This window comes from Adiantum capillus-veneris, chromosome 4 (assembly GCF_014529385.1).
Source record: "Adiantum capillus-veneris isolate H3 chromosome 4, ASM1452938v2, whole genome shotgun sequence".
NCBI classification, from domain to species: domain Eukaryota; kingdom Viridiplantae; phylum Streptophyta; class Polypodiopsida; order Polypodiales; family Pteridaceae; genus Adiantum; species Adiantum capillus-veneris.
Window position 1 is genome coordinate 1,995,069 of NC_140934.1, and position 26,769 is coordinate 2,021,837.

At 42.7% G+C, this 26,769-nt stretch overlaps 1 protein-coding gene across 5 annotated transcripts; it reads right to left on the reverse strand.

Annotated features, from left to right (window-relative positions):
• Positions 1-544: 544 nt before the first annotated feature.
• LOC147458612 (uncharacterized) lies at positions 545-17,102 on the reverse strand. Of its 5 annotated transcripts, none has more exons than XM_086510065.1 (7): positions 16,858-17,102; positions 15,361-15,416; positions 15,241-15,272; positions 14,521-15,111; positions 12,563-12,895; positions 1,712-1,837; positions 545-1,199 (listed from the first exon to the last, which is right to left on the reverse strand). In XM_086510065.1, exons 1-7 carry the CDS (start codon positions 16,968-16,970, stop codon positions 654-656), a joined length of 1,797 nt encoding a protein of 598 aa, XP_086366191.1. In that variant the 5' UTR covers positions 16,971-17,102; the 3' UTR covers positions 545-653. The 5 variants fall into 5 exon arrangements, with proteins under 5 accessions (XP_086366191.1, XP_086366189.1, XP_086366190.1 ...); XM_086510063.1 differs by lacking the exon at positions 16,858-17,102 and adding exons at positions 16,127-16,249; positions 16,366-16,850 and having other exon boundaries at positions 547-1,199; positions 12,467-12,895; positions 15,241-15,416; XM_086510064.1 differs by lacking the exon at positions 15,361-15,416 and having other exon boundaries at positions 547-1,199; positions 12,467-12,895; positions 15,241-15,318; positions 16,858-16,995.
• Positions 17,103-26,769: the final 9,667 nt, after the last annotated feature.

Here is a 26,769-nt window from a genome sequence, read left to right on the forward strand (position 1 = left end):
ATTGTATGAAGCCATAATAATAGATTGAACTATGTGGATGTACATGCATGCAGTGGCCATGTGGAAAGCTTTCGGTAATTGATCTTGCAAGTGCGTGCGGACACACGCGTGCACACACTCTCCCCAATTTTAAAAAAATGGTTTGAGCTATTGGAAGGATAACAATTGAAAAGTCATTAGGCCACAGTGAGGAGGAGGCTTTTTCTTTCAATCAATCCTCCCATGCTTAAAAATAACCCCTTGTTACACCTTCAAAAACCAGAATTTGGAAAATTTAAAGATAAGCGTAGTTTATATTGAAATTGTTTCAATACTAATTTCCTTTGACTTTTCATCCCTAAACTTTTTTTAGTAGTGAGGAAATTTTCACACAGGTCTGGTGGGATTGCTCTCGTTTAGTGCGAGATATAAATTAAAGGAGGGGAGCGGCCGCGGCCCGGCGTGCCCTACCCGACTCCGAAAACAAAACAAAATATAAATTAAAGCCATACGTCTTACGTCTAGGCGAATCTAAGAACTGCTGCTACATTCTGTGCTGCAAGAGTTATTTTTCCAAATATATATTACAGTAAGAAAATACTACTCATTTTTAAAATTAAAAAAACATGCCAAATATTTACAGAGTAGGAAGGATGGAAGAGCACTCATTTTTATTAGAGTAGCAAGTTGGAGGGTTGAAGATGTGGAGACGCAACATGATGCAATCTACTACTAGACATAGCATGATGATGATGATGATGCTGATGAGTATTGTTCAAGTGCTGCAAAGTCATTGAGGAAGAGTAAGGGGATCGAGAGGCAGGAGGAGTGCCAACACGGTCCATCTCAATGATTTTGATTGCCGGATCGTCGTCGCTGTTGATGAGGTCATGAAGAAGGGAATGGGAAGCATTATCCTCATACTCCACATCTGCTAACTCATGGTGTGATCCGTACATGTGCCCATACATCATAGGATCGTCCTCATCATCTCTGTCACGACGCTCGTCTCTGCTCTCCCATAGTGCGGCTGCATTACTCTCCCACACAGATGTTGCCCCATGTGCTGCCATCCACCCCTCTAGCCAGCTCCAATCTCTGTGCAGCTTCTCTGGCTCTGCTTCATGGAATGATGACTTGTTTGTCTTCTGTTGTTGTGCTTGGTAATACTCACTTGGCATCCTTCGAGTTGGTGTTCCAATTGATCTTGTTGGAGTCCTCTGCCATTCACAAAGCAAAGAGGTGTAAATAATTGATTGGAATAAGCAGCATACATATGTTACATACGCGCACGAGTGCACACACACTAATGCGTGCGTGTGTGAATGTATGTGCATGCATGTGTCGAGTGTGGAAACCGCACCGTACGTGTATGTTGAACATACATCTGCATCAATGCACATGACAACATGGACACAAGCAAGCATGTACACGTGCACATCCAACAACTGAGGGCATCCCCCCCTCTCCCTCTCTTCCCCCACACACACGGATACATGTCCCACCTGCATAACCTTTTCACACTTGCATGCATGCCAGTATGCAAACACACGAATGTGTGCATGTATATGCACAAAAGGAAGATCTGCCATAGCTTGTGTGGATAGACACATGCACTTTTCCCTTTTCTTTTAATGCTGAGATATAGAGAGGTTACAGACTTTCCATTGCAATGCAACACCTTCACCTTGCAAGAGGCATTACCTGACTAAAGAGGGGTTCCACGCCATACCTGATTATTTTCTGCATAAGATAAGGCCTTTTGCCTCAGGGCCAAGGCATGTTGCTTTTTCAATGCCTTCATCTCAATTTCTTCTTTGGAAAGTGCACTATTATCCCAATCTCTGGAGTCTTCTGACTACATTGAAAGGAAGAAACCATGAGAACAAACCACTACAGATTAATGATGCTTAAATATTCTGGATAAGGCAAAATTTCTCAAATAGTGAATGAGAGAGAGAGAGAGAGAGAGAAATGAAATGAAATGAAATGTTATATTAACGTCTTCAAAAGGCCAAAATTAACTATGAGACAATTTGTTACAAAATGGTGAATCTAATACCATGTCTAGGTACAAAAGAACTAGAACAAAGAGTCAAACACCACTGGATCATCTACATTTTCAGCCATTCGTGGTGCATCCTGAGGGTCAAAATTAGGCCTAACAGGTGGCTGGTCATGCTGAAATTTCACCCTTTTATGGTCATGCTTTGAGGCACAATTGTTTTAAAGCAGCCTTGCCTCATTAAAAACAACATCCCTGCTGCGTATAACCCTTTTGAGCTGAGGTAACCAAATCCTGTAACCCATTTCGCCTTCTTCACCATATCCCATGAAGAGGCCTTTAATGGACTTCGCATCTAGTTTACTCCTCAACTCAGGTCTAACATGCACAAAAGCTTCGCAACCAGACCAAACCTCTTCAAGGATGTCACCTTTCAAAGACATGTGAGGGGATCGATTGCATATATGCACTGCAGTTTTCAAAGCTTCTCCCCAAAATCCATGAGAGAGATTAGCTGTGGACAGCATGCATCTCACCCTCTCACAAAGTGTCCTATTGAATCTTTTAGCCACACCATTAGAAGAGGGGTTGTATGGCACAGTAAGCTCCCTCTTAATGCCCAAATTTTCACGAAACTTGTTAAATTCAGCACTTGTGTACTCGCACAGTAAGCTCCCTCTTAATGCCCAAATTTTCACGAAACTTGTTAAATTCAGCACTTGTGTACTCCCCCCCATTGTCTGTACGCAAGCATTTTAGCTTTCTACCTGTTTGGGTGGTCACAAATGCATGAAATCTCTTAAACGCAGCAAAGGCTTCATCCTTAGACTTAAGCAAATAAACCCAAATTTTCCTAGAATGATCATCAACAAAGGAGACAAAATAACATGCACCACCCATGGACTTAATAGGCATGCTACATACATCAGAATGTACAAGATCAAACACACAAGATTTACGAGAGACACCAAAGTAATAAGAACGCTTTACTTGCTTGCCATATTGACATTCATTACAAAAGTCAAGCTTTGTGCCTTTAGCATCAAGCTTGTTCAAAGTACAAAGCTTAGAAAGGCCCTTTTGGCTCATATGGCCAAGCCTCTTGTGCCACAACTCCATGTGAGAGTTAATTTCAGCCAATGCAATAAACTTGCCCAACACGGCTTTTCCATGCATGCAGTAAAGTGTCCCTTTCTTTGTGCCCTTTACAATCAGCCTTGAGCCTTTGGTCATTTTCCATGACCCTCTCTCAAACACGATGCTGTAACCATGCATATCCATCTGACCAACAAAAAGCAAACTCTTCTTGATTCCCGGCACATATCGAACATCATGCAAGACAAGCTCATTTGTGCCATCTATGGAGAGATGCACAGTGCCAATACCCTCAATGGAACATGCATGATTGTTTCCAAGGTATACATGGCTACGCTTGCCCGCATCAAAAGTAGAGAAACACTCCTTGATAAGAGTCACATGAAATGAAGCACCGGAATCAACAATCCAAGTCTGAGACAATGCATCATTGATAGTCAACAAAGCATCAATAAGATCACTCTTGGTGATCTGCATGTCCTGTGAATGAACATTTAGAGAGGCATTAAAGTCATAAGCATCATCATCTGACAAAGTGGCACATAAGATGTCATCTACATCTGACAAAGTGGCACATAAGATGTCATCTACATCTGACAACTCCTCAATCACGACACTAGAAACCGCATTGGCCTTCTCTTTGCACATAAGATGTCATCTACATCTGACAGCTCCTCAATCACGACACTAGAAGCCGCATTGGCCTTCTCTTTGTCCTTTGAGCTATCTTGTGCATCTGCCTTGACTTCCTTCTTCTCTTTCTTTTTGTCTCCGCCATTCTTTTTCCTTTCTAACTCAACTTTATAGTACCTGCAATCGGGTTTCTTGTGACCTTTTCTGCCACATTGATAGCAAGTCACATCACCCTTGCCTTTGCTTGCATTTCCCCTTTCTTTACTCTTACTCTTACTCCTTTGTGCATAAGCATTCTTCTTTTCTGTCCTGCCTCTAACCATGTTGGCAGAGCTACCTTCCTCTCCACTTGCTTTCCTCCTGATTTCTTTATTCAAGATAGAACCCCTAACACCATCAAAGGTCAAATTGGGGTTATTGGACAACGAAACCACCAAAGTTTCCCATGACTCAGGTAAGGTCATAAGCAAGAAGATAGTTTTCAGCTTATCATCAAATGGGGGCAAGCCAAAATCCTGTAACTACGACAAAGTACCTACGAATAATGACAAGTGCTCTGCCGCGCTCTTGGACTCATCTAGTTGCATGCCAACAAGTTTTCGCATCAAGTGCACCTGGTTGATAGGCGGCGTATTTTCATACATTCCCTTCAACTTCTCCCACACCTCAAAAGCAGTCGTGACACCTTTCACATCAATGACCGTCTCATCGGTCATGGCCATTTTAATGTAAGTAACGGCCATCCTGTTCATGCTAACCCATGCTTCATCAGTCATATTCTGTGGCTTCACCTGTTCAAGTGCCCCTTCGCAATCCTTAAGAAATAGGATTCCTTGAATCATGTCTTTCCAAAGACCAAAACCTGTACCATCGAACCTCCTAATCTCGAAGAGGTTCTTCACATCCGAAGAAGATGAGGCCATAGTTGCACGAAATAAGAGGGATAATATGCTGAATTTTTGGGCAAACTGCGCAAAAATCAGAGTATAGCCTCACAGAGATGTGCACTACAGCTCCAAATGGTCACAGGAGCAATTTGAGACAAAACAGGTCGATTTGGGCACAAAATTCAATTTCTGAAATTTATCCGCAGGAAATTTCAGCGAGCGAATTTGTGCTCGAAAACAACAAATTTAGTTGTTTTTAGCCTCAGAAGATATACATAAGGCTAATATACAGCCTTTAGAAACATATAAGCGCAAAAGCCCCAATTTGTAGCATCAAAATTGCATGAAATTGAGTCACAAATGGTCATACATCGACAAAATTTGTCAAATGTGTGTAGATTGCATCAATTTGACTTTCCCGAATGTAATCGCACCATAAAAACACTTGCAAAAACCTGCGTAAATATGAAATTTGCTTAAAACACTTGTTTTAGGGCTTGTTTTACGGCAATTTCAAGGTTTTCGGGTAGCGGGGACTTAGCAAAAGTATTCCCACACCTTAATACATCATTTGCAAAACCTGTATTTTGCTGTCATAACCTGTAATTTCCTGTTTTTGACCTAATTTCAGCCTGTTTTAGGTCAATTTTGGTTGCCGGGAGCTCTCTAGTGTCCAGGGACGAGTCCTTTGGGCGACGAAATTGCAAAATCTCGCGTGAAAGTTGACCTTCTTGGCTGAAATTCAGTGTTTGCAGGTTTGGGGGCAAACCCTAATCGGGCTCTAATACCAGTTGATGAGCGCGCGGCAGTGTGTGCAAGTGAAAGAGCACGCGAGAAAGTACAGTGTGTGCAGAGAGGGGAGGCAAAGGCCAGCAGGAGAGGAAGCGCTAGCAGAAGAGAGAGAGCTCAAGTTTTTTGGGAAAACTCAATAAGTGAGTTTTGGTTTTCCCACTTTTATTATAAGTGACCTTTAAAAACTATGTCCAGGTTCAAATATGAACCTGGACAAAGTATAAAAATGTACAAAAAGGGGTTATTTAGGCCTTTAACCCAACAAGATACTACTACTAGAATCCTCGTCTGCACTCTGGATGTCGAGAGAGTATGGCTTAAATCCTCTGTTGTAGTCTCTGTCGATGCTGTGTAGCCCCTCTCCTCAATCATGATCATCCGGATCTCCGTAGCTCCAGTGCTCGGTCGATGAGAGTGCCGGTAGTGGACGAATGAGTGTGGGCTGAGCTCTACAGTGATGGCTGCTCCTCTGGCTGTCCCATAGCTAGTGAAAAGAAATCTGTAATCTGTCTCTAGGACTGTCTCTCTCTATCTCTCCCTGGTAGTAAAGTGTCTATATATTTGTGTAACTCAAGTAGATATAGCCCAAGACATCTCTGATCCTCATAACTCATGACCCTAGAGAAAGGACCGAACCCTCTCTGAATAAGCAGTGGAAACGGCCCCGTATCTCATAGTACAGTGTGCAATGACATATTTAATGTAGCTCTGTCTCTGGCTCTAGCTAGCATAAGCAACATATCCTGCTGTCTGCTGGTATCCTTCTGAATCTACCAGTCTCAATCTCTAGCTGATGTGAGGATGTGCGTATCTGACCAATGGCACACCACAAACCATGAGACATATGTGTGTCCATGTAGTTGGGTCGAATCACAAACCTATCTCCTGTGAGGTGGAGAAGATGCTCTCTATAGAAAGCTATCTTTGTGCCCAACTCCTGTGGCCGCTCTATCCATGTCCTCTTGGTATCCAGCTGAATCAGGTCCTGACGAATGAGTCTAGTAATTTCCATCCGTGTAAGAGACATCGAGGGTGCCTTAAGAGAGTACTGGAAAGGAGGCAGCCTGTCCATGGTGAAGCCATGCGTCTGAAACCATGATGTCATCTGTGCAACCAGCATGAAGTGTCCCCCCTGAAGAGCTAACTGTCTCGAAGACTCAAGGGCCAATCTAGCATATCTATCTCTAGTAGTATCCCACAAGCTGTGCACACAGGAGACTGATCTGGTAAGCGCCTCAATCTCCATAGGAGAGGCACCTAGCTCTGCTCAAATGATAGCGTGGGGTACGAAGGCCTTGGCTCTGATCAGTCGAGAGATCATAGATACCAAGGGCCTCTCCATACATCTCCAACCATCCTGGCCTACAGAAGGTCCCCATATCTTCACCCCATACAACATAGCTAAGGCTACTAAAGTATCAAAGAGCCGTAACTTTGTCCAAAGTTCCTGGAACTGAACCTGCGAACACATCCTCTCCAAGCCTCCCAAGGCCGCAAAAGCTCTAGTCAGTCTAATCTTTGCTACTCTCCCCAAAGAAAACCTCGGCCCAGTGAAGACAACCCCAAGGTAAGTGTATGCATCAGTATACTCTACAATCTCCTGACCATATGTGAAAGTCGGTGCTGATCTCTTGATCCACTCTGGTGTGGTGTTAAACACCATAACCTTGGTTTTACCAAGGTTTACAGACAATCCACTATCCTCTGCAAAACTGTGTAATGCATCCAACTGTCGTTGCATACCCTCTGGTGAGTTAGAGATCAGCACAATATCATCAGCATATAACAGCAATGGGATCCACGTCCCTGCCAGCTGGGCACCTCTATCACCCTCTCTGTCAATGTAATCAGACACCTCATCAACATACATACCAAATAGAGTAGGAGACAATGGGCAACCCTATTTCACCCCAATGGTGGAGTGAACTAAATCAAATATCCCCTCCGGAGTGGGTACATGTCCCATCACTGATCTGTATAGAGCCATAATCCCCCAAATCAACACTATGCGCACCCCCATCTCCTGCACTCTACGCATCAATCGAGCTCTCGGTACCATGTCAAATGCTTTGCGAAAATCCACAACGCTACAATAAATCCGTCTCCCATGTGACCCTCAATGATGGCTCTGAGTGTCAGAATATGATCAAGAGTGAAGAAACCCCTATCCGTCTCCCATGTGACCCCTCAATGATGGCTCTGAGTGTCAGAATATGATCAAGAGTGGAGAAACCCCTGTTGAAACCGGCTTGGCCCTTTGCTCGTACACCCTCACCCTCTGCCCAATTACTCAACTACTGCTCAAGAATGGATGCATACAACCGTGTCAATGTGTGCCAACCATAATAGTGCGGTAATTCCCAGGCTCTGTAGGATCACCTACATGGCACGATTGAATAACACTGCAAGAACCTCTACCAGCATATCTCTAGCATGTGTAAAGTGCTCTGCAACTAGACCATCATGATCATATGCCCTGCTGGTCCTCATCCCGTCAATGGTTCTCTTTACCATCTCAGTAGTAAAGAAGGTGCTGGTAGGTGGGCATGGCTCTGTAGGATCTGGAAGGGGGTCCTGTCCAGGAAACGTATATAACGATGAGGCATATTGGCCCCACACATCAGGAGAAGTAATCACTGGGGGAGGGGAGTGCTCATGAAAGAATCGTCGTGCCTCTCCTGAGTCTCTACTCAAGAACAGCTGATACAAGTCTCGCTCCATCTGGGCCAAGTAAGCTCGTTTCTTTCGTCGCACAAGGTGCCGGGAAGCAATCCAAGATTGTCTGTAAGTGATGACTCCTAAAAGAAGATCCCACTGAAGCTGGGCTCTCATCTCTCTGCACTTATCATCATACCAACTATTCCGGGGCATGCTCCCGGAATATTGCCTCCAACGCGGCTGAGTGTGTGGGTATGCCTCTGATGGAGCACCATGCAAGTCTCAGTCGGTAAAGTGGTGCACTCCTCCACTGAGAGGCCAGGACCAGTTGTGCATAGATGGTTATAGATCTCCGTTGTATAAACCGAGTCACTCTTTCGTGTAGTTGTATAACGGGTATGTGACATGTCTCCTGATGTGTGGGTTGTACTATACCGAAATGAAACAGACAATGTCAAAAGTGCATGATCCACTGCTACACCGACTGGTCTGGCTCCCATGTGACCTACCTCCTGATGTTTGGGTTGTACTATACCGAAATGAAACACACAATGTCAAAAGTGCATGATCCACTGCTACACCGACTGGTCTGGCTCCCACTATAAAATCCTAAATACAAGGAATAAAGCTCGACTGTGCCATAACATAGTCCACTGTACTGGCCCCGTGACTGTGTGGAAAGCATATGAAACCGGTTGCTCCAGGAAATCGTTGTAAGCCATTAAGTATGGCTAACCCATGTGTAGTCGTCATCTCCGTGAGGTATCTCCCATACTCCATCTACTCTCTGTCATGTGAGTATCTGTCAAGCCCCAACTCACCCACATCCAACTCTTTAAGCATCTCATATGAAGTATCATAGAAGACTGTCTGAGAGTTGCCCGGGCATTGAAGTCCCCTAGGAGGGATGATATCACCATCCCTAGAAAACTCTCATATATAATAATCTAGTATAGGCGACTGTCCTTTGGATGCAGCATATACTCACGTACTGAGGGGAAGTAACATATGGCAATGTATAGAAATAGGCATGTGTTAGCTCTCAGCCTCACCCACATGTATCTAGCATGATCATCTCTCCGTATAGTATGTAGTAGTGGCTGTAACTCCTCCTGAACCTCTACTCCCATGCTCAAATGTCGCTACTGTCCTATGGGCTGTCTCCCATCTGTATCCCACCACATGTGGCATAAGCTATCCAAAAGCCTGATGAGTCTCTGAGAAGAAAACAATGTCCCTGTCTCTGAAACTGTGCTCAAAGGCACCAACGTCCAACCTCATAGATCCATTCCAATTCCAAGTAGCCATCTTCAGTGTGGTCCCATAGGTCTCACACCGTTATGTAGAGCGCCGCTCTACAATCACCACCCAACCATCTCTGTAAAAGGCCATCTTTCCCTTCTCCCTTGCCGCCGTAATCTCTCGCATTACCTCTCTCATATGCGCAAGTTTTGAGAGTGAAATCATCATCGAGGAAAATACTTGTCTTCTTGAGAGTAGGCCTCTTTCTCAATTATTCCTTCTTCTCTTCCAAGGAGGGGAAGCGTAGTATGAGAGCTCTCCCTTTTGAGGATTCTCCCGGGCCATCACTCTTCTTGTCCACTCTCCATGCCTTTGTGTGTGAAGGCTTGTCCACCCCCATCATGGAGGTGAGGTTTGTGACCTCTTTTTCCACATTGTTTATGTCCTTGAGACTAGTTACCCTCACATGTAGAGCCCGCATCCTCCTCCTTTGTTCCTCTTCTAGGGTCATGTTAATAAGAGTGGGTGTACAAGGAGCTTCCTTACCTTTCCCTTTCTTTGCGACCTCAATCCATTTTTCGACCTCCTCTACTCTCTTTTGTGTTGCAGAGATGACCGCGGCCCATGGCTTCTTCTCCTCACCTTCCTTGATAACCTGTATTTCTTCTCTCATGGTATTCAATTCTTCCATCATGGATAGCTGAATTTCGCCTTCCTCGAGCTGTCCACTTTTTGCTTGTAAATTTTGGATGATGGAATCTTGGATGACCACTTTCTCCTCAAGCAAAGCGATCCTCCTACACATGTCATCTCTTTCTTCGGTCCATCTTTGAAGAATAGTGCTCCTCTCCTTCCTCCACTCTGCCACTTCGTTTCTCCATTCTCTCATTTCCTTCTCTATTGCCGACATCCTCTTCCCTGTCCGTACGAAAGAGGCTTTATGGACGGCCGGCAAAGGATGCGTCTTCTTACACGTGAGGGAAGCCATTGGCACTTCTCCGATGCTTCCCATGAGTGAGTGAGAGAGAAGAAGAAAAAGAAGAAGAGAGAGAGAGAGAGAGAGAGAGAGAGAGAGAGAGAGAGAGAGAGGACTCTAAAAAAAAAAAAAATACAAGAAACCTTAAAAAACAGCAAGAAATGCTTGTGAAACCTTAAAAAACAGCTAAACACCGTTTGAAACCCTAAAAAATGGTGGCAAAACCCTAAAAAACAGCAAGAAACGGTGACAAAACCCTAAGAAACAGCAAAAAATAGTGGCGAAACTCTTAAAAAAATAAATAAGAAAGTTTTGAAACCCTAAAAACAATGACAAAATCCTAAAAACAACCAAAAAGAAATTTCAAAACCCTAAAAACAGCAAAAAAGAAGTGATAAAACCCTAAAAACAATGAGAGACCATGAGAGAGAGAGAGAGAGAGAGAGTGTCCCGAACCAATCAACCTCGGCAATGAAAAACTGAACTAACTAACTGAGTGAGAGAGAGACAGTTAGTTAGTGAGAGAGAGAAATGAAATGAAATGAAATGTTATATTAACGTCTTCAAAAGGCCAAAATGACCTATGAGACCAATCAGTTACAAAATAGTGAATCTAATACCATGTCTAGGTACAAAAGAACTAGAAGTGGAACAAAATACTACTACTACTACTACAATCTAAAACTACGTGGGTGTAGCAGCTGATACAATAGGTACCCGGTAAACTGGATGTAACAGTGTGTGAAACAAAGATGGAAGAAATGGTGAGGATCCATCCTCATCTGCACTCTGGATGTCGAGAGAGTATGGCTCGAATCTTCTGTTGTAGTCTCCGTCGATGCTGTGTAGCTCCTCTCCTCAGTCGCGGTGGTCTGCATGCAACCAAGTGTGCAACGTTCAAACATCCCTATCAAGAACATGATTGCACCAACTACCCGAGGCAAGCTAGGAAATATGTTGCTATGGAGTACCAAAATTCCTCCACCCTAAAATTTTATACACGTTCTTGAAAAGTACTCTCGACAACCAAAAGGCCATCTAAAAAGCATCTTGTGGTCCATGGAATAAATTGGCAAGTATTAGCAATAATAAAACCTCCATAAGGTCAAACTGCTATGTAAAACATAGACTCTGCCAAGAAAAATAGCAGCACACTTAGCCCGCTAAATTGAGCTTGGAGCAGCTCAAGTTTAGAACCAAATCTCTTGTCAGAACCATTTTTTTAATGGAAATTTGAAAAAGATAGATAGTAGGCCTGTTTGTAGAGAAATCAGCTTTGCGTTTTGTTGATGAATCTTTTTTTGAACAATCCTCTGGGGTTTTGAGGGGGGTTGTTAAGTCCAAAGTTCGAGGCATAAAGGAGTTCTTTTCTTATCTTTCTGAACAACTAGTGACTTAACAATTGATTTCTCTTGCTCAAGTGATTAAAAGTGAATGCGGTTTGTGGTATAGAAGTTTGAAACTCTGAATGTTCAATCGTGTCCGATTGAATTGTATCGAATCACTCTATGTCCAATTATTTTCCAAGAACTTTCGTATCGGCTTTAAAGTTTCGATCATATCTTAAACGACAACATTAGCATTAATACATTCATAACTGTATTCTCAAACTGCATCTCTTCTCACAAGATTAGCACTACTACATTCATAAGTTATAGCAAATTAGTGAGGATCACGAGGTTTTCTAACTGCTTCAAGCCACCAAAAACCTTGTGGAAGCATGGAAGTTAATCTAACCCTTGTACTTCTTAAAGTGGTGTAGCCAATTGGCTGGCTTCGCTTACAGGTGTGAATGTGAATATATATTGCATATATGTATATGTGAATGTCTGTATGCAAAAGGACTTAGTTTGTTGTTCCTATACAGGTGCATGTGCGCACACGCACCCTGAAGACGCTGAAGCTTCCTCCGTACAGAGCTCTACATGGAGTAGTGCTCTGCTCTTGAGGCTAAGCCAATACTACTATGTGAGCAGTGCATTACAGTTTTATGTTTCAAGTCTGAGCTCATGATGGAAACAAGCTCCTTTGTAAAACAAGAAGGTTTGCACAATAATGTATTCTCTTACTGAGAATCTCATTTAGGAATCTCCACACACACACACTTTTTTTTTTTTGGTCACACACACACACAAGCACGCACGGACACACAGGCGTGCGCACACGCACGCAGACAAAGAGGGGTGTGTAAAAGCATACGCTGATGAGGGAGCCAGCGTGCGAAAATGTGTCCACTGGCCGATTGGGTGGATGTGGTTGCATACTCTGATCAAAAGGGCCAAGCAAGGGGCTTACCAGTGCAGGCGAGCGGGCAGAGGTCTCATTACAGAAGGGGGAGAGGCGGCGATGGTGGTGGGAGGGTGTTTCCTGAAGCTGGCTGGTAATATTTGTTGGCAGAGGTTGAAGAAAAGCAGGAGGAAGCATCAGTCCCTGCCCCTGCCCTTGCTCCTCTGCCGCTGCTGCCAACTGCAGGGCAGCTTTCACCTGCCGTGCCCTCACCCTTGCCTGTAGCCTCACCAAAGCCTGCATGCATTGCAGAGATATCCTGGCTTGCCTCCTCACTAGATGCCCCCTGACCACCGCTTGTAGCTTCACCAGTCCCTTCAGCGCTCGCAGCGCTTGCCTTGCCTGCAATTAAGTTGTTGTCTTTTTTAGTATTCCGGTTGATTGAATTTTTTTATGCATAATACACGTGCTATAATGCAAAAACAGACTAAGCAACCTTGAAAAGGTTGACCATGCACATTGTGTAAGGGGCAGATGTGATGTTTTCTTCTCAACAGACTCTACATTCTGAGTCAAATTCTTACCAGGGACTTGTGGTGCTTTGGTGACTACAAGGACCACAGACTGAGCTGAGTATAACGTTTCACAGCCCCTAACTAGCAAGCTTAACAAGAATCTGTGTGTATGTGGCTACTTCTCCTGTGTGATGCCATTGGTCTTCAAAATGCAAGCATAATTGATCACATTTGAGAGTGGATCTTGCCTTGCATCTGCTAAAAGCATCCCTATTAGCGTTTAATGTGATGCACAACCCTTCCATATGCAGTGTTTGCATCTAGAGAGAAAAATCCTCGCTATTTCACAGCATATCTTGCAGATGAAGCAGACCATAGGAATACAAACTCGCCAAGCAGCTTGTCACTTGTCAAGGTCTTGTGTGCCTCAGCAGTCACATAGCAATTAGAAAAGACATAAATGGATTATGGCACTAATACAATCTCAAGTAATTTGCTACTGTCAACGTGTACTCTACACCCCTGCAACAAAAAGCATAGTAACCCGTCGCTTTAATGGGAATAAGGAAAAAACACTCAGTACTGATTTCTTCAATTGTAAGATCTCCATGTTCGAAGTACTCTTCAATTTGACTCTTCATGGACAAAAGGAAATGCATTCAAATAGCCTTTTTTCAAGGAAGTTGGGGGTACTAGAGCTGATGACACCAAACTTTGTTTCATGAGCTAGAAAGCATTTGCTTACTGCAATCGGTTTGAAAGCAATATTTTCTAAAGAGTAATATATGTAGCACTCTTGCTAGGTGTTCTCATAAAGTTTCTTACCCATTTTCATACTGCTAACCCTATTAAACCATCCCAATAAGAAGGTTGAAAGAACTCTTTTCCTGCCACAGACTCTGCAGATCAAGAGCAAGGTTTTTGTATCTGATGAGGATTCCTGCAGGCAAGACAATTTTAGCAATTGCTCTCCTCTGCCATATCCAGTGTACATACATGCTAGCAAAGAAAGACCTTCAAACTGTCTCTCTTCATAGCAGGCCAATGCAAGGTCAATTTACACCCAAAAAATCCATTCGCAAATTCTCTAGAAGACTGGTAAAGGGTACCACCATTCGAGAGAATATGATTTAAAAAAAGGTCCGCATTCAAGGTTTTCATTGTTCCTAAGTACATTGTTATACTGCAAAGTTCAGTTTTTCCCCGTCTTGTGCCTCAATTGTGAGGATTTCAAATCACCAGGCTGTTTGGAGAAGAATCATTGCTGCACTGGTGTTTGCAGAAAAATCACTAAATCAAGATACATGGCCTTGATTTTGGAATCTTGCAGGCTGGGCTGCCGCAAAATACTAAAGCTTGACGAACAATGCACGAAAATTAATTTTTTAATTCAATGAGATTTGACCTAAGCTAATTAAGCAAGAACATGCTAAGTCCAGTAATCTGTGTCCTTGTTCATTCATTTTAAGCTAGATGGCAGGCAAGAAGCACAATAGAGTAAAGAAGGATTACCAGGTGTCCTCTATAGGCAGACTGGATAAGAGTTGCTGCTCTTTGAGCTTGTGAGGCAATGAAGAAATCATCGAGGGAAAAGTCATCAAGAGGAGGACTATATTGGCCATGGGGGGTGGATGAGTAGCCAGTAAGTCTCATCACCTCTGCTGCCGCTTGGGCAGCCACTGCAGCAGCCTCCGCAGCCGCAGCTGATGCTGCTGCAACTGCCCTAGCATGCCTACTGTTATGGTCTTCTTGTGCTTTTATGTCCCCTTTATGTCTCATCACAGGCCTTATATTGCTACTTACATTGCCCCTTATACTGTTTACACCTCCTGCTTGCACTAGTTGGGCTCTTGGCGACTGTAGCTTCTTGTTGCTGCTGTTTATTGTGGTAACACTTCTACTCTGCATCTGCAGCTTGTTTGGGCTTTTCGCCAAGTTATTGTTGCCATTGTTGTTGTTCTTGTTACTGTTTTTGTTACTAGTGTTGCTAATGCTATTGCTCATGTTGGTGCTTCTTTGCACCTGTTTTGTCTCTGGTGTTCCGTTGTTCACATTTATCTCATGGGATCTCCTTCCACTGGTTCTTCTTGGTTGCCCACTCTTCTGCAAAAGAACATATATAAATTATATGAACTTGGAAATGACAAAGTAAGCTGATAAACAAAGTTCAAAAGACTTCACTCTCTGAACAGGTTTACAAGAATGCAAACAAATTGAGGAAAAAAGGCTAACCTCGTCCAGCTCAAATGAAGTATCCAGCATGCCTGGTCCCAATCTTGAAATGAAATTGTCTACACTCTGCCTATGTCCCTGAGATGGCACAGGAGAGGTAGGCACATCAAAACTTTTTACAGGAGATGGCGATCTTAATACATCCTTCATTGCCGTCAACCAATTTCCCTTGCTGCCTGTCATCATGTTCAAATTCACAAAGAGAAAGGTTTCACTCTATCATCAGCAAGGACAGCATGCTTGTAGGTGCATCGATGTGCATAAAGCCAACATTCAAAGAACCTTCCAACCTTCGTTTGTTTGGCAAGCCACACCACACAACTAGCAAAATCATTTGCTTCTCGTGAAACATGAATGGGTTATCATTATGTACACGAAAATGAATCCAAGAAACACCCAGGCCCCAAATGTAACCTTGAACGGAAGTGCAAGTAGTGACCTCATGGTAGACATCAACAAGAACAATGTAACTATCAAATTCATCACGCATAGCAATGACCGAAAACTATGATATCGAACTAATGTCATTACGCATAGCAACAATGACTGAAAACTATAAGATCGAACTAATGTCATCAGTGCCCACCGAAGAAAAACAGCCATCTCAAACTGCTCCACAAACTTTTTGATAGCTCATGGAGAAGCTTAAAATGCCCAAATCTCTAAAAGGCTTGAGAGCTCATGGAGCTCATTTCAATAAGAGAAAAAGATCTCAATAGCTCAAGTGACCTATTTGAGTAGGAGCCACAAGATGTCAAGCCTAGAAGAAGATTTTGCTGCGTTTAGAGAGCCTGAATAAAAAACGAGGCACATCAGACACACTTTGGACCTATGATCAGCCCGAAAAGCAATGTTTTTAAGAACCACGTGGGAGGGAGGGCTCTACCTGGGAGTTACTCTCGGCATAGACAACATGTTTTGTATGAGGCCCAGTTATGTGAGGTCGCTATAGACTCCGTCACTCTTGGCTTGTCAGGCAGCTTAATTGAATGTAAGATTGGAAGAGGCACTGTCAGAAAGAGTCTCTCAGCTTCTGCTAGTTCTCTTGAAGGGCACTCACAAGCTTGGTGGCACTTGGGAGGCAATGCAAGGAGCTTCAAGACACAGAGAGAAGTATGGACTCACCCAAAGAAAAGAGTAGAGTTTGAGATGTCACCCATTAACAGCCAAATCACGGTTACCTCCTCCATTCCCATTGACCATCTTCAAGGGCCTCGCATCAACTCACAATTCCTCTTTGGAGCTTGAAAAACATTGTGGCACCTTGCGATTCACGACTTCTGGCAAGACCGCTTTTCCAAGCATCCCTGCAATATGATCTCAAGTAGCACTTGCCACTTCTCCAAAAACAATGCATAAGGCCTGTGTTGTTTGAGGAGAAAAAGCGATCTATAGTTTGTCACTCTGCCTTGCGGGCTATTCAAATCTCTGGTTTGCATGACATTGGAAACTGAAGCGGTCCAATTTAGCATCATTCAAATTGATCGCTGTGCCTTTGATGCGAATATAGCTTATTCGCTTCACCACGCTGTGCATGTGCAATCTGTGTGTGTGTGTGTGTGTGTGTGTGTGTGTGTGTGTGTGTGTGAGAGAGAGAGAGAGAGAGAGAGAGAGCACCTTCTATGCTTCCAAGAGTTGGATAGGTCTCCAGATAGGAGAGGCATTACATTGGAGCTGCTGCAAGAGACCACAGTCGGCCCACGAAAATGCAGCTTACCCCAGGATGCCATCCTTGCTCCGAACACCAACAGAGAGACTACTCGATAGAGAACGTGAATGTACGTGCTCAAGTCAACACACTTCGTTGTTAGAATTGGCCCGTGGGTTTTTTGGCAGTCTCTCTTTACTGCTAAGGCGCCCTCGGTAACACCCTCATGAGAAAGGGCCTTAATGGCCCAAGCTTGTATCCCTTATAGCACTAAGTAACACCCATATTTAATGCAGGGTGGAGTAATGGGATCTCAAATCTCAACGGTCTGGGTTGAAGGGCGGAATCTCTAGGCACACTAAACACACCCACGCAAAAAGCTAGGCGTTGTAAACCTGGCCATCGAGAAAAATGAGGCGTGCTGTCGGATTTTGAACTAGTGACCTTGCACTCCGGGTTTAGTGTCACATAGGCTAACCACCTCACCCGCACGCGCACCATGTATGCATAGTCGTTTTTACGACTTTCTATTGTGAGGTGACATGCATTCCCCAGGTTGTCCAAGTTTAGTGCTCGTCCAGGTTTAGTTTTTTATTTGACTTTTGCGACTACGATCTCCTCGACTTTCATGCTTGAACTTCCTCGCCTTTGATCCCATCCCCCCCCCCACTTAAATATAGGTGTTACTTAGTGTTGAGGGCTTGTATCCAACTCTAGCTATTTTGATTGGACAGCTCTTTCCCTGCCTTTGAGGCCTTGTATTTTCCCCATTTCTCTTTTTGGCATGCCCAAAGGGCTAAGGCCTTAGTGATGTGTTCCCTTTTTGTTAGTGAAAAATCTCATATGTATTTTGAAAAAATAAAATAAAGAATGAAAATGTTTGATTGGTGAGTGTACTGCAGCACTCAAAAAAGAGTCATGAGTGATAGTGGTGGGTTGTTGAAAAAATGTGAAGGATTCAATGTGTATGAGTGGACTAAAAATATGAAACTATTTATGTATTTTTGGCTTGCCTAAAAGGAGTAAGCCCTTTTTTTTTTCAAATGTTATTTTTAAAAATGTACAATTATTGGATTGGTTGATGAAAAGAAAAGACACTAATCGCAGGAAACAAGACACTCATTAAACGATTGAAGAGCCGCTACCTTGTTATATCGTAATGGTTTTCAGATTAAAATATAAAATCCACGTCACTTAGAATTAGAGACAAAGCACAGTGGTCCTGGTCCCTCCTGGACCCTGGTCCGCCATATCCAAGTCTCTCTCTCTCTCTCTCTCTCTCTCTCTCTCTCTCTCTCTCTCTCTCTCTCTCTATGTGCGTCTCAACCTATCTATCTATACCAGAGATCGGTCACACACCCAATTTCTCTCTCTGCCTAAGCATTGATCAACGCCACCACCAAGTGTATTTCTATCACTTTGTTAAGTTGTATGGCTGCTTCCTGTCACCAGGCTCCCTGCACGAAGTGGGCAGAGAGAGAGTAGAAGCGAGCACGCAGAGAGGGACGAGCCGGAACATGGTGGTGGTGAGGGGGCCGAGCAGGGAACCAATGAAGGCATAGATGATGGAGCAAAGATGGAGAAGTAGGGAACACGGGCTGACTCACCGATGTGTGGGAGCCCACACATACAAGAGCGGGTGAGGTCAAAGGACTATCAAATATTTAAAGTACGCAAAGAGCAGGGGAATGTGCTCTCTCTTGCTTACTTTCCCAAACTCACTCCCTCTCTCTCTCTATCTCTCTCTCTCTCTCTCTATCTCGCTCTCGCTCTCTCGTAGACACGTGCGCTTCTCCCTTGCTCTCCTCAGTCTCCTACATGCCATAGCTTGAGCCTCCCACCCTGTGAGCCACCTACCCTGTGCGCCTAGCTCAGCCTATCTACCTCCACCTCCCATGCTATCCGCTTTCCTCATGTGTTGTTGTTGCCCGCCTTTGCCTCTTTGCCTAGCTCTCCGCTTGAGTCCACCTCCAGCTTGTTGTCTTGCTCCACCCAAATCCGATGTCTACAACCGTCAGCTACACCGCAATAAAGATGATCTCGAGCTTTGCTACAGGAGGGAATCTCTGAAAGCAAAAACTTGAAAGGATCATGGAGAAGACTACCATGGCCTTTTGCCTGTAGGCTGCAATCAATACCCTATAAATGCCCCCAAATTTCTATGGGTTAATCTCAATTGCAATTCCTTGAGTGGCCCATCCCTTGTCGCTATGTGGTTTGCATTCAATTTACAAATTTAGGGCAGTGGTACTAAGTGGTTGTAGAGAGCTGGGGACTTTAGTGAAGTTTGCACGTATAGCTCCAAAAGTCTGGTAGGGGCCATCCCTACGAGTTTAATATGGCTCAGAACCATAGGTGTTTTGGGCCTCTGCTATAACAACCTTGAAGGATTCAATTGTTCCTTTCTGGTTCAAATTGATGTGTCTAGAAGATTATGGAAGGCAAGCACTGTGACATTATCTGAGGCTGTTAAATGCGGCACAGACGATGTTGAGGAGGTTGAAGATGTGGAGGAAGATGGAGGTGTGTACTTCAATGTGGAGGAAGAGATCGGTATTTAGGAAGGTTCAAACTGGGAGGTTCTCTCATGCCCTCTCTCCACGTGGACAATGACTCATTGTTGTTGGAGCTTCCAACAGACACTTTCGGCTACGTAGACCCGGAGTATTATAGGCTCCACTACTTGACAACCAACCATGATGTGTACAGTTTTGGAGTCTTGCTCTTGGAGATTATGAGTGGTTGCAAAGCTATTGACATGAAGTATGATGAGGAAAACATTTTTGAGTGGGCAGTTCCTCTCATTAAGGAAGGGCAAGTGCAATGTGTTTTGGATTCAAGGATCGAGCCCCCCCCCTCCCCCAAAACTTGGATGTAGGTCACAAGATTGCACATGCAGTGGCATGGTGTGTAAAGATGAGGGGCACGGGTCGCTCCTCTATGGTGGACAAGGTTACCACCTCTTTAGAGAGGGGCCTTGCTATGTTGATGGGCACATACTCAAAGGCCATGCTTTCTTGCCCTCGGCAGTGGTCTTAGGAAGCAACCGTTTGCACCACAAGTCATCTCAAAACTCTTTGTGCAGGTCCGCATTTGCTGTGGACTCCTTGGAGACTAGAGAAGAGCATGAAGATCACAGAATTCCTTCCTCTCAAGTGTCAACTCCTCGCTGCAATGGGGATCCCTCTCTGAAGATGAAATGGGCAAGAGTGTTGACATCGCAATACCTATACCACAATGTAGAGGCCCAACAGCAGCAGCAACAACTTATGTTTCCGCATTGCAAAGCTGAGATCTACCCAGCTTCTCCACAGCAGCTATTTTTGAGCTCCAATTTTGATTCGAGTTCATGTATGTTACACTGCACAATTGACACAAAAGGCCCCAGTCTCTTCTATCCTCTGTGTATATGGCATTTTAGTACCTATTTGTAACCTAGATAAGCCATAGTGAAGTGTGGAAATCAGTGTCACTTGGGAACTAAGTGATGGCAAAGTTCTTTTCTTCCAATCTTGTTAGAGTGGCATTGTCTCAATTAGCTCTGCCTCATAGAAAAGATCAACATGAAAGACTACAATGCTTGCAATAATGTGGAAGATTGGCATTCAAAGCTTTCCGGTAAAGCTTAATATGACTCAAAAGCCACGTTTAGATTGATGTGCCCTTCTCAGTGGCAGGCCTCGTGATTTAATCACTTGTTTAATACAATTTACTGTTTTCTCAACAAAAAAACACCCTTAAAAGTAAGTAACACACAACATTTAATGACGGATGGTGAGGGGATCCACAGTTGCAAAGTCCACGCGCAAAAATCACTACAATCGCAGTCGCATGTGTCACATCAAAACTAAATCTGGGCAGAAATTATACCCCCTAAACCCGGACAGAGCATGTTGAGTTACCATTAAGGTTCATAAAAACGAGTTGGGTTACATCATGTTTGTGTGGGTGAGGTGGTTAGACCATGTGTCTCAAAGCTTGGAACATGAGGATGAGGGTGTAAAACCGATTGGTCGGGCCCTTGGATGCCTTTATTTTTGCGCTGCCTAGGTTTAGAGCACCTCAATTTTTGCACTGGGCAGGTTTAGTCTGCCTTGAAATGGGTTTAGTGTATAGACCCATGGAGATGGTATTCCACACGACTATCCCCATAGACCCATGGGGATAGTATTCCACACGACTATCCCCATATCCCTACTCCTTCATAGCCTTGTCCCCCAATCTTTACCTTTTTCAGAGAGAGTAGAACATGTGGCTAAGCATGTTGTGACTCTAGTAGAAGTTTTTGCACATACATTTGATCAGGCCATGTGTGAAGGCTTTCTCAAGAGGTAGAGCATGGATACTATCGTGCCTATACATAAATCAAGGGACCCTACCATGCCATATATTTTTGCACATATGTTTGATCCAGCAAGCATGTATTAATACTATTGTGCCTATAGATAAATCAAGGGACCCTACCATGCCAACAAGTTATCACACCATCACGATTGGTCAAACACTAGCTACATACGGTTAATCCAGCCATGTGTGAAGGTTTTTTCAAGAGGTAGAGCATGAATACTTTAGTGTCTATACATAAATTAGGGGACCCTACCATGCCAATGAGTTATCATACCATCATGATTGGTCAAACACTAGCCAGGTTATATGCCTTATTCTTGATCATTAGATGCAAAGTTGGCCATAGTCCCAAAGCTAGATTGCTACGAAGTTGGCCATAGTCCCAAAGTTAAATTGCTATAAAGCATATTTGACCTTAGGGTGCCCAGCAAGATTGTATAGGGGATTACTAAATTATGTGAGATGATAGTGGACAGAGTGTGGACCTCTGAGAGCTATCTTCATTTGGGACACTCCAATATTACTGTGAAACAAGGATGCCCATTCTTGGCTCTCTTTGAATTGTGCATTGATGGGATCACAAACTACAATGATAAAGGAGGAGATCAAGGAGCACAACTTAGTAGTATTTTGGATACTTCTCTTAATGTATGCCGATGGCATCGTATTAACATAGGACAACGGCCTATTTGTGAACCTTGGGGAAGCCAAGGTGATAAAAAACATCGACATAGAAGTTTATAATGCCTAGGATGTTGTGGAATGCTAGGGATGCTTGTGTTGGACCTTTCTTATCCACAGGGGGGGCAACAAATGTTTGATTGACATGAGGCTATGCAGCTTTGGGAAGATTAGAGATGATGTGCTCGTAGGTGCAGTTTCAAGAGACTTGCATAAATCTTTGGTTGTTTGATACATTGGTCACATATATCATTCTTATGATGTCCAGATATGGGGAACTAGTGTGGATCACCACAAGAGATAAGGATGTATAGACGACACGTGGAGAGTTATAAAGAGGACACTTGTCATCATGATATGCAAGATGGTTTGGAGCAAGAGCTTTGTCCCCAATGCAATTGTAACTACGGAGCTTCTTGCAGCACCCATCATAGTAGAGGCATTCACTATATTAGCATTGTTTGTTCAAAGTTTGTGGGAGTTATAGAGACATAAACAGTAAACAAAGAGGGAGACACTACTTGCTAGTATACACATATGTTGTCATGGCTTTATCTTTATGGTCTCCATTCCATTACTCTCTAAATGAGTCATCCTTACTTTGAGTAGATGTAAAATTAGCTAGTGCATTAGACATGATATCACACAGCTGGAAATATGCAAGACTTCCACTAGTATAAGATTTGAGTGCAAAGATGTCTTTCTATGAAGCATCTTCTCCACACTACTGAGGATGGTTTTACCATTCCATTAAGATACATGGACACACATCTTTCACATTGAGTGAGATGTGTTATTGGTTAGGTGTGGTCATCCTCACATTGGTTAGCAATAAAGGTGGGAAGACACAATGGAGTGCCCCTAGAGCAACACCTATGTTGGCTTGCAGAGTGGCATTGAAGACCAAGGAGCACCATATATGGCATTGTCTAGTCAATTATGAGGTGAGAGGGTGCTTCCATTGTATATTTAGAGAGTGTTTTGGAGGGGGTTTGGGCCTTTATCTAGAGTTGTGGCCTACCCAAATCAAAGATGTCTTGGTCTTTATATGCTAGAGATATGATGTCTGAGTCTCAAGCGAGGAGGTGGAGGCTACAACAGAAGAATCAAGCAGTGAGGTAAAATTTTTTTTAAAAAAAATCAAATTGATATTTGTTTTGCAAGTTGGTATCTTTGGGTGCTATAGTCTTTCTTTGTGTTTACCTCAGGTCCTTAGTTCAGCTAGACTATTCACAAGGAAACATGAGTTTTGTGAAGTGATTCTACCTGTTGTTGCTGGCAACCTATTAAATGAAAGAAGATTTAGGGTTGCTAGGCAAAAATGCATCAATGGATTTTTGCAAATTTTTACTTTCGAGAAAGATGAAGTTCAAGGCACTTTGGACAAAGTTGGAATCAGTAGGGTAGTTTACCAAAAGTTGTTCAAGCTAATCAGTAGGGCAAGAAACCTGAAGCAGTCAAGAGTGAAGGGATCCTTGCTTCCAAAGCCATCAATTTCTCAACATGCCAAGCTCAGAATTAACTCCAAGGTCATGGAGATGCTTAGAGAGCCTTTCCACATCAATGGCATATACCTAGTAAGAAGAAAGACCTCAAGTTTAACTCTTTCAACAATCTGTTCTTTGACTTGAGAACTTTGCAGAGGGCAATGATAAAATTCTATGATCTTCAACATATTGAGGTGAATGGGCAAGCCATTTTTGTCATCAAATTAGATGAAAGTGAAATTGTGAAGGGTAGAAAGCTTAAGAGAGTATCAATAACCCCCATGAATAGATCTCTTCATACCAAAGAGGGGGGGGGGGGGGGGGGGGGGGGAACCATAAAAAATTTAGTGTGCAATCAGAGAAGAACATTTGGTGGTTGGGTGCTTTTGAGGTTGATAGTGAAGATTTAAATGTGTTGAATTAGGTGTTCCACCACGCTAGTATCCCTGCAATAATCAAAGCTTAATAGACCGGAGAGGAGCTAGATGATGAGGGCTTTGGTAGGGACATGGTGGAATGGCACATGGGGCAACTTAAGACACTTAAGTGAATGTACAATGTGTTAAGGGGTGCCAATGCCAAAAGCCCTTGTATCTACTGCATGGGTGCAACAAAGGAGCTAAATCCTACTAATTGAAACCAATCCCTAGGTAGACACTCTAAAAATCCAAACTTTCAAGTTGTTTAGATATTCCCCTTTAAAATGTCAACCATTGCACACTGCATGGACTTTTCTTTCTGTGATAAAAGTCATTAGGTAAAGAATGGCCTCTCCAACTTTAAGGAAGAGTTGAACAAATTCAAGAAAGCTATGACAAGTGCTTGGAGATTAGAGAACTTCACACACTACATAGTAATACTTATGAATTTTGATTCTACTAATAGATTTTTTTTCTGTTGGGCACTCTTTGGCATACAGTAGATCATTTGCAAGTGAAAGATTTTTACAATGGATTTCCACTAGAGAGAGGGAGAGAGAGAGAGGCAAGGAAGCAAGTGGGGGATAATACAAGGATTATTTATGGTTGTTTGATCAGGCTTTTCCTTTTTTCCCCTCCACTTCAAGTACTCCTGCTTCTTGTAACCCTACAACTACTTGCCAGAAGAGGCAAGAACATAACTCACCATAGTGCCAAAGTATGCACTTCTTGATCCCATAAATCTTGGAGCAAGTCCAAAAACTTTAATGGATTCTTACTTCTCAAGAAGTATGATTTTGTTCACTCCAAATCTTATTGGATCTCTTCGCTTTGAAGCCTCTCCATTTTCTCTAAAACATCTACAGATGTTTCGTCACATCTTGGACATTCATTACTACTGTGATTTGCAAAGATTTGAACTTTCCTTTATGTATTGGAATAAGAGTCAAAAAGAGTAAAAATGCAATGTCTTCAATTATAAGCTTACAACCATGCTTTCCATGCCACTCACAAGGGTTGATGGACCTTCTTCCAATCATCTTGGAGTAATGCCAACTTCTTAGAGCCTTTGTTTGGCGTTCAATTGCCTGCTTTAAAAATATCATTAAAGTGTATAAAGTTTTCAACCTTGTGGTCCCTCCTTGGTAAGGTCTACAAAAACCTTTTGATAGTTTCATTGATAAAGCCTTCTAGAAAACTCTCTAGATCAAAGGGAGTATTAAAAATTTCTTTCACACAGGAAACCTTAGATAATTGCTTGGCTTGGTATAGCAGGTCCATCAACTTGTCCTCACTTGTCTCCTCAGCCTCTTCATTGTCAACACCCTCCAAAGTCTTCCTAATCACCTTTTCTGCACAAGGAAGAACAAAAAAATCTTATACTGGGTTAAAAGATTGGTCTTATACTTAGTAAAATGATTGGTCATGTTGATTCTTAAAAACAATTGGTCTTATGTCGTCCCTACGCAAAAAAAGAGCATCCAAACACATATTCTCTTGGTGATCTAATTTTTCATAGGGACCAAATATAACAAGGATTGGATAATATTTTTGTTATACAAAATAAGTGAAGTATAATGACAATGATGTCATTGCTATGAAAAAATAGAGCACCCAGACATATGTCCGTGTGCTTTATTTTTGCATAAGGGCAACATAAGCAATATGTCTTTTGCCTACTTGATTGTGTTCTTGCTATGCAAAAATAGAGCATTCGAATGGACGTCCAAAAGTTCTATTTTTGCATAGAGACGACATTAGCAAGGAAATTTGTGCCTACTTGATTGTGTCATTGTTATGCAAAAATAGAGCACTTGGAGGCATGTTCGATTGTTCTATTTTCGCATAGCAATGAAACATTAGGAAAAAAAACTTCTTGTATATAATGATAAAAGGATGTGTTGATGCTATGTGATTTATGTGTATTCGACAAGGCATCTGTGTACATTATGCTCGCATAGGAATGACACACTTTAGATTTGCATTGAAAAAAATGTTCTAAAAAAAAATCCAATGAAAATTCGTACCTTTGTGTTTTCTCAACAACATTTGAGCTTTATGTTCTATACAAAAATCTTAACAAAATACGAGGGATGGATAAAAAATGACATATATAAGCGTTTTGAGAGCTATAAATAGTATTTCAATCATGAACCTCGAAACACGTGCACAACGGTGAAATCCATGCACAAGGGTCTAATCTATGCATCGTAAATTGTGTCAATTCAAATTTTATCTAGGTAATTTGCATCCAAACAATCTTTTCTTGTCAACTCCATTCTTCTTCCCACATTGCTCCACAAGGTCAATTTAGACTGGATCTTCTCCTCGTTTTCTATACTGTAAGTTTTGGATGCTCATTGTAAGGTGAAATTTTATAATCTTAATGCTTTCTTTGTAAATTCTTCAATCCATGTCATCGCTACGCAAAAATTGTGTAGGCGAATGCATGTCCGACCACACTATTTGCACATAGCAATGACATAGTAGCTTTTTTGAATATTTTTCATGGTTGTGTCTTTCTATGCGAAAATAGTGTAGCCGGATGCATGTTCGACTACACTGTTTTTGCATAGCAATGACATAATAGCTTTTTTGAAAATTTTCGTGCTTGTGTCTTCTCTATGCAAAAATAATGTACCTAGATGCATGTTCGACTATACTTTTTTTTCAGAGGGACGACACAAAAGCTTTTGTATAATTATATCGTATGGTGTACTCCTTACACAAAAATGGAGAGCCACACATATACATAGGTTTTGTGCAAGGAGGGCACAATCAAGAAATTTTTTATCGTTAAAAAAAAAAAGGTGATTTTGACCCCGCCAGTGCCTCTGGAAGGCCCAAAAACCTTGGGACCGCCGACTCCTACATCGCCTCTTTTGGACACTCCGGAGAGGGAAAAACGTCCAAAAAAGCCTCCCAAAATGTTATGTCCTCCCTGTGC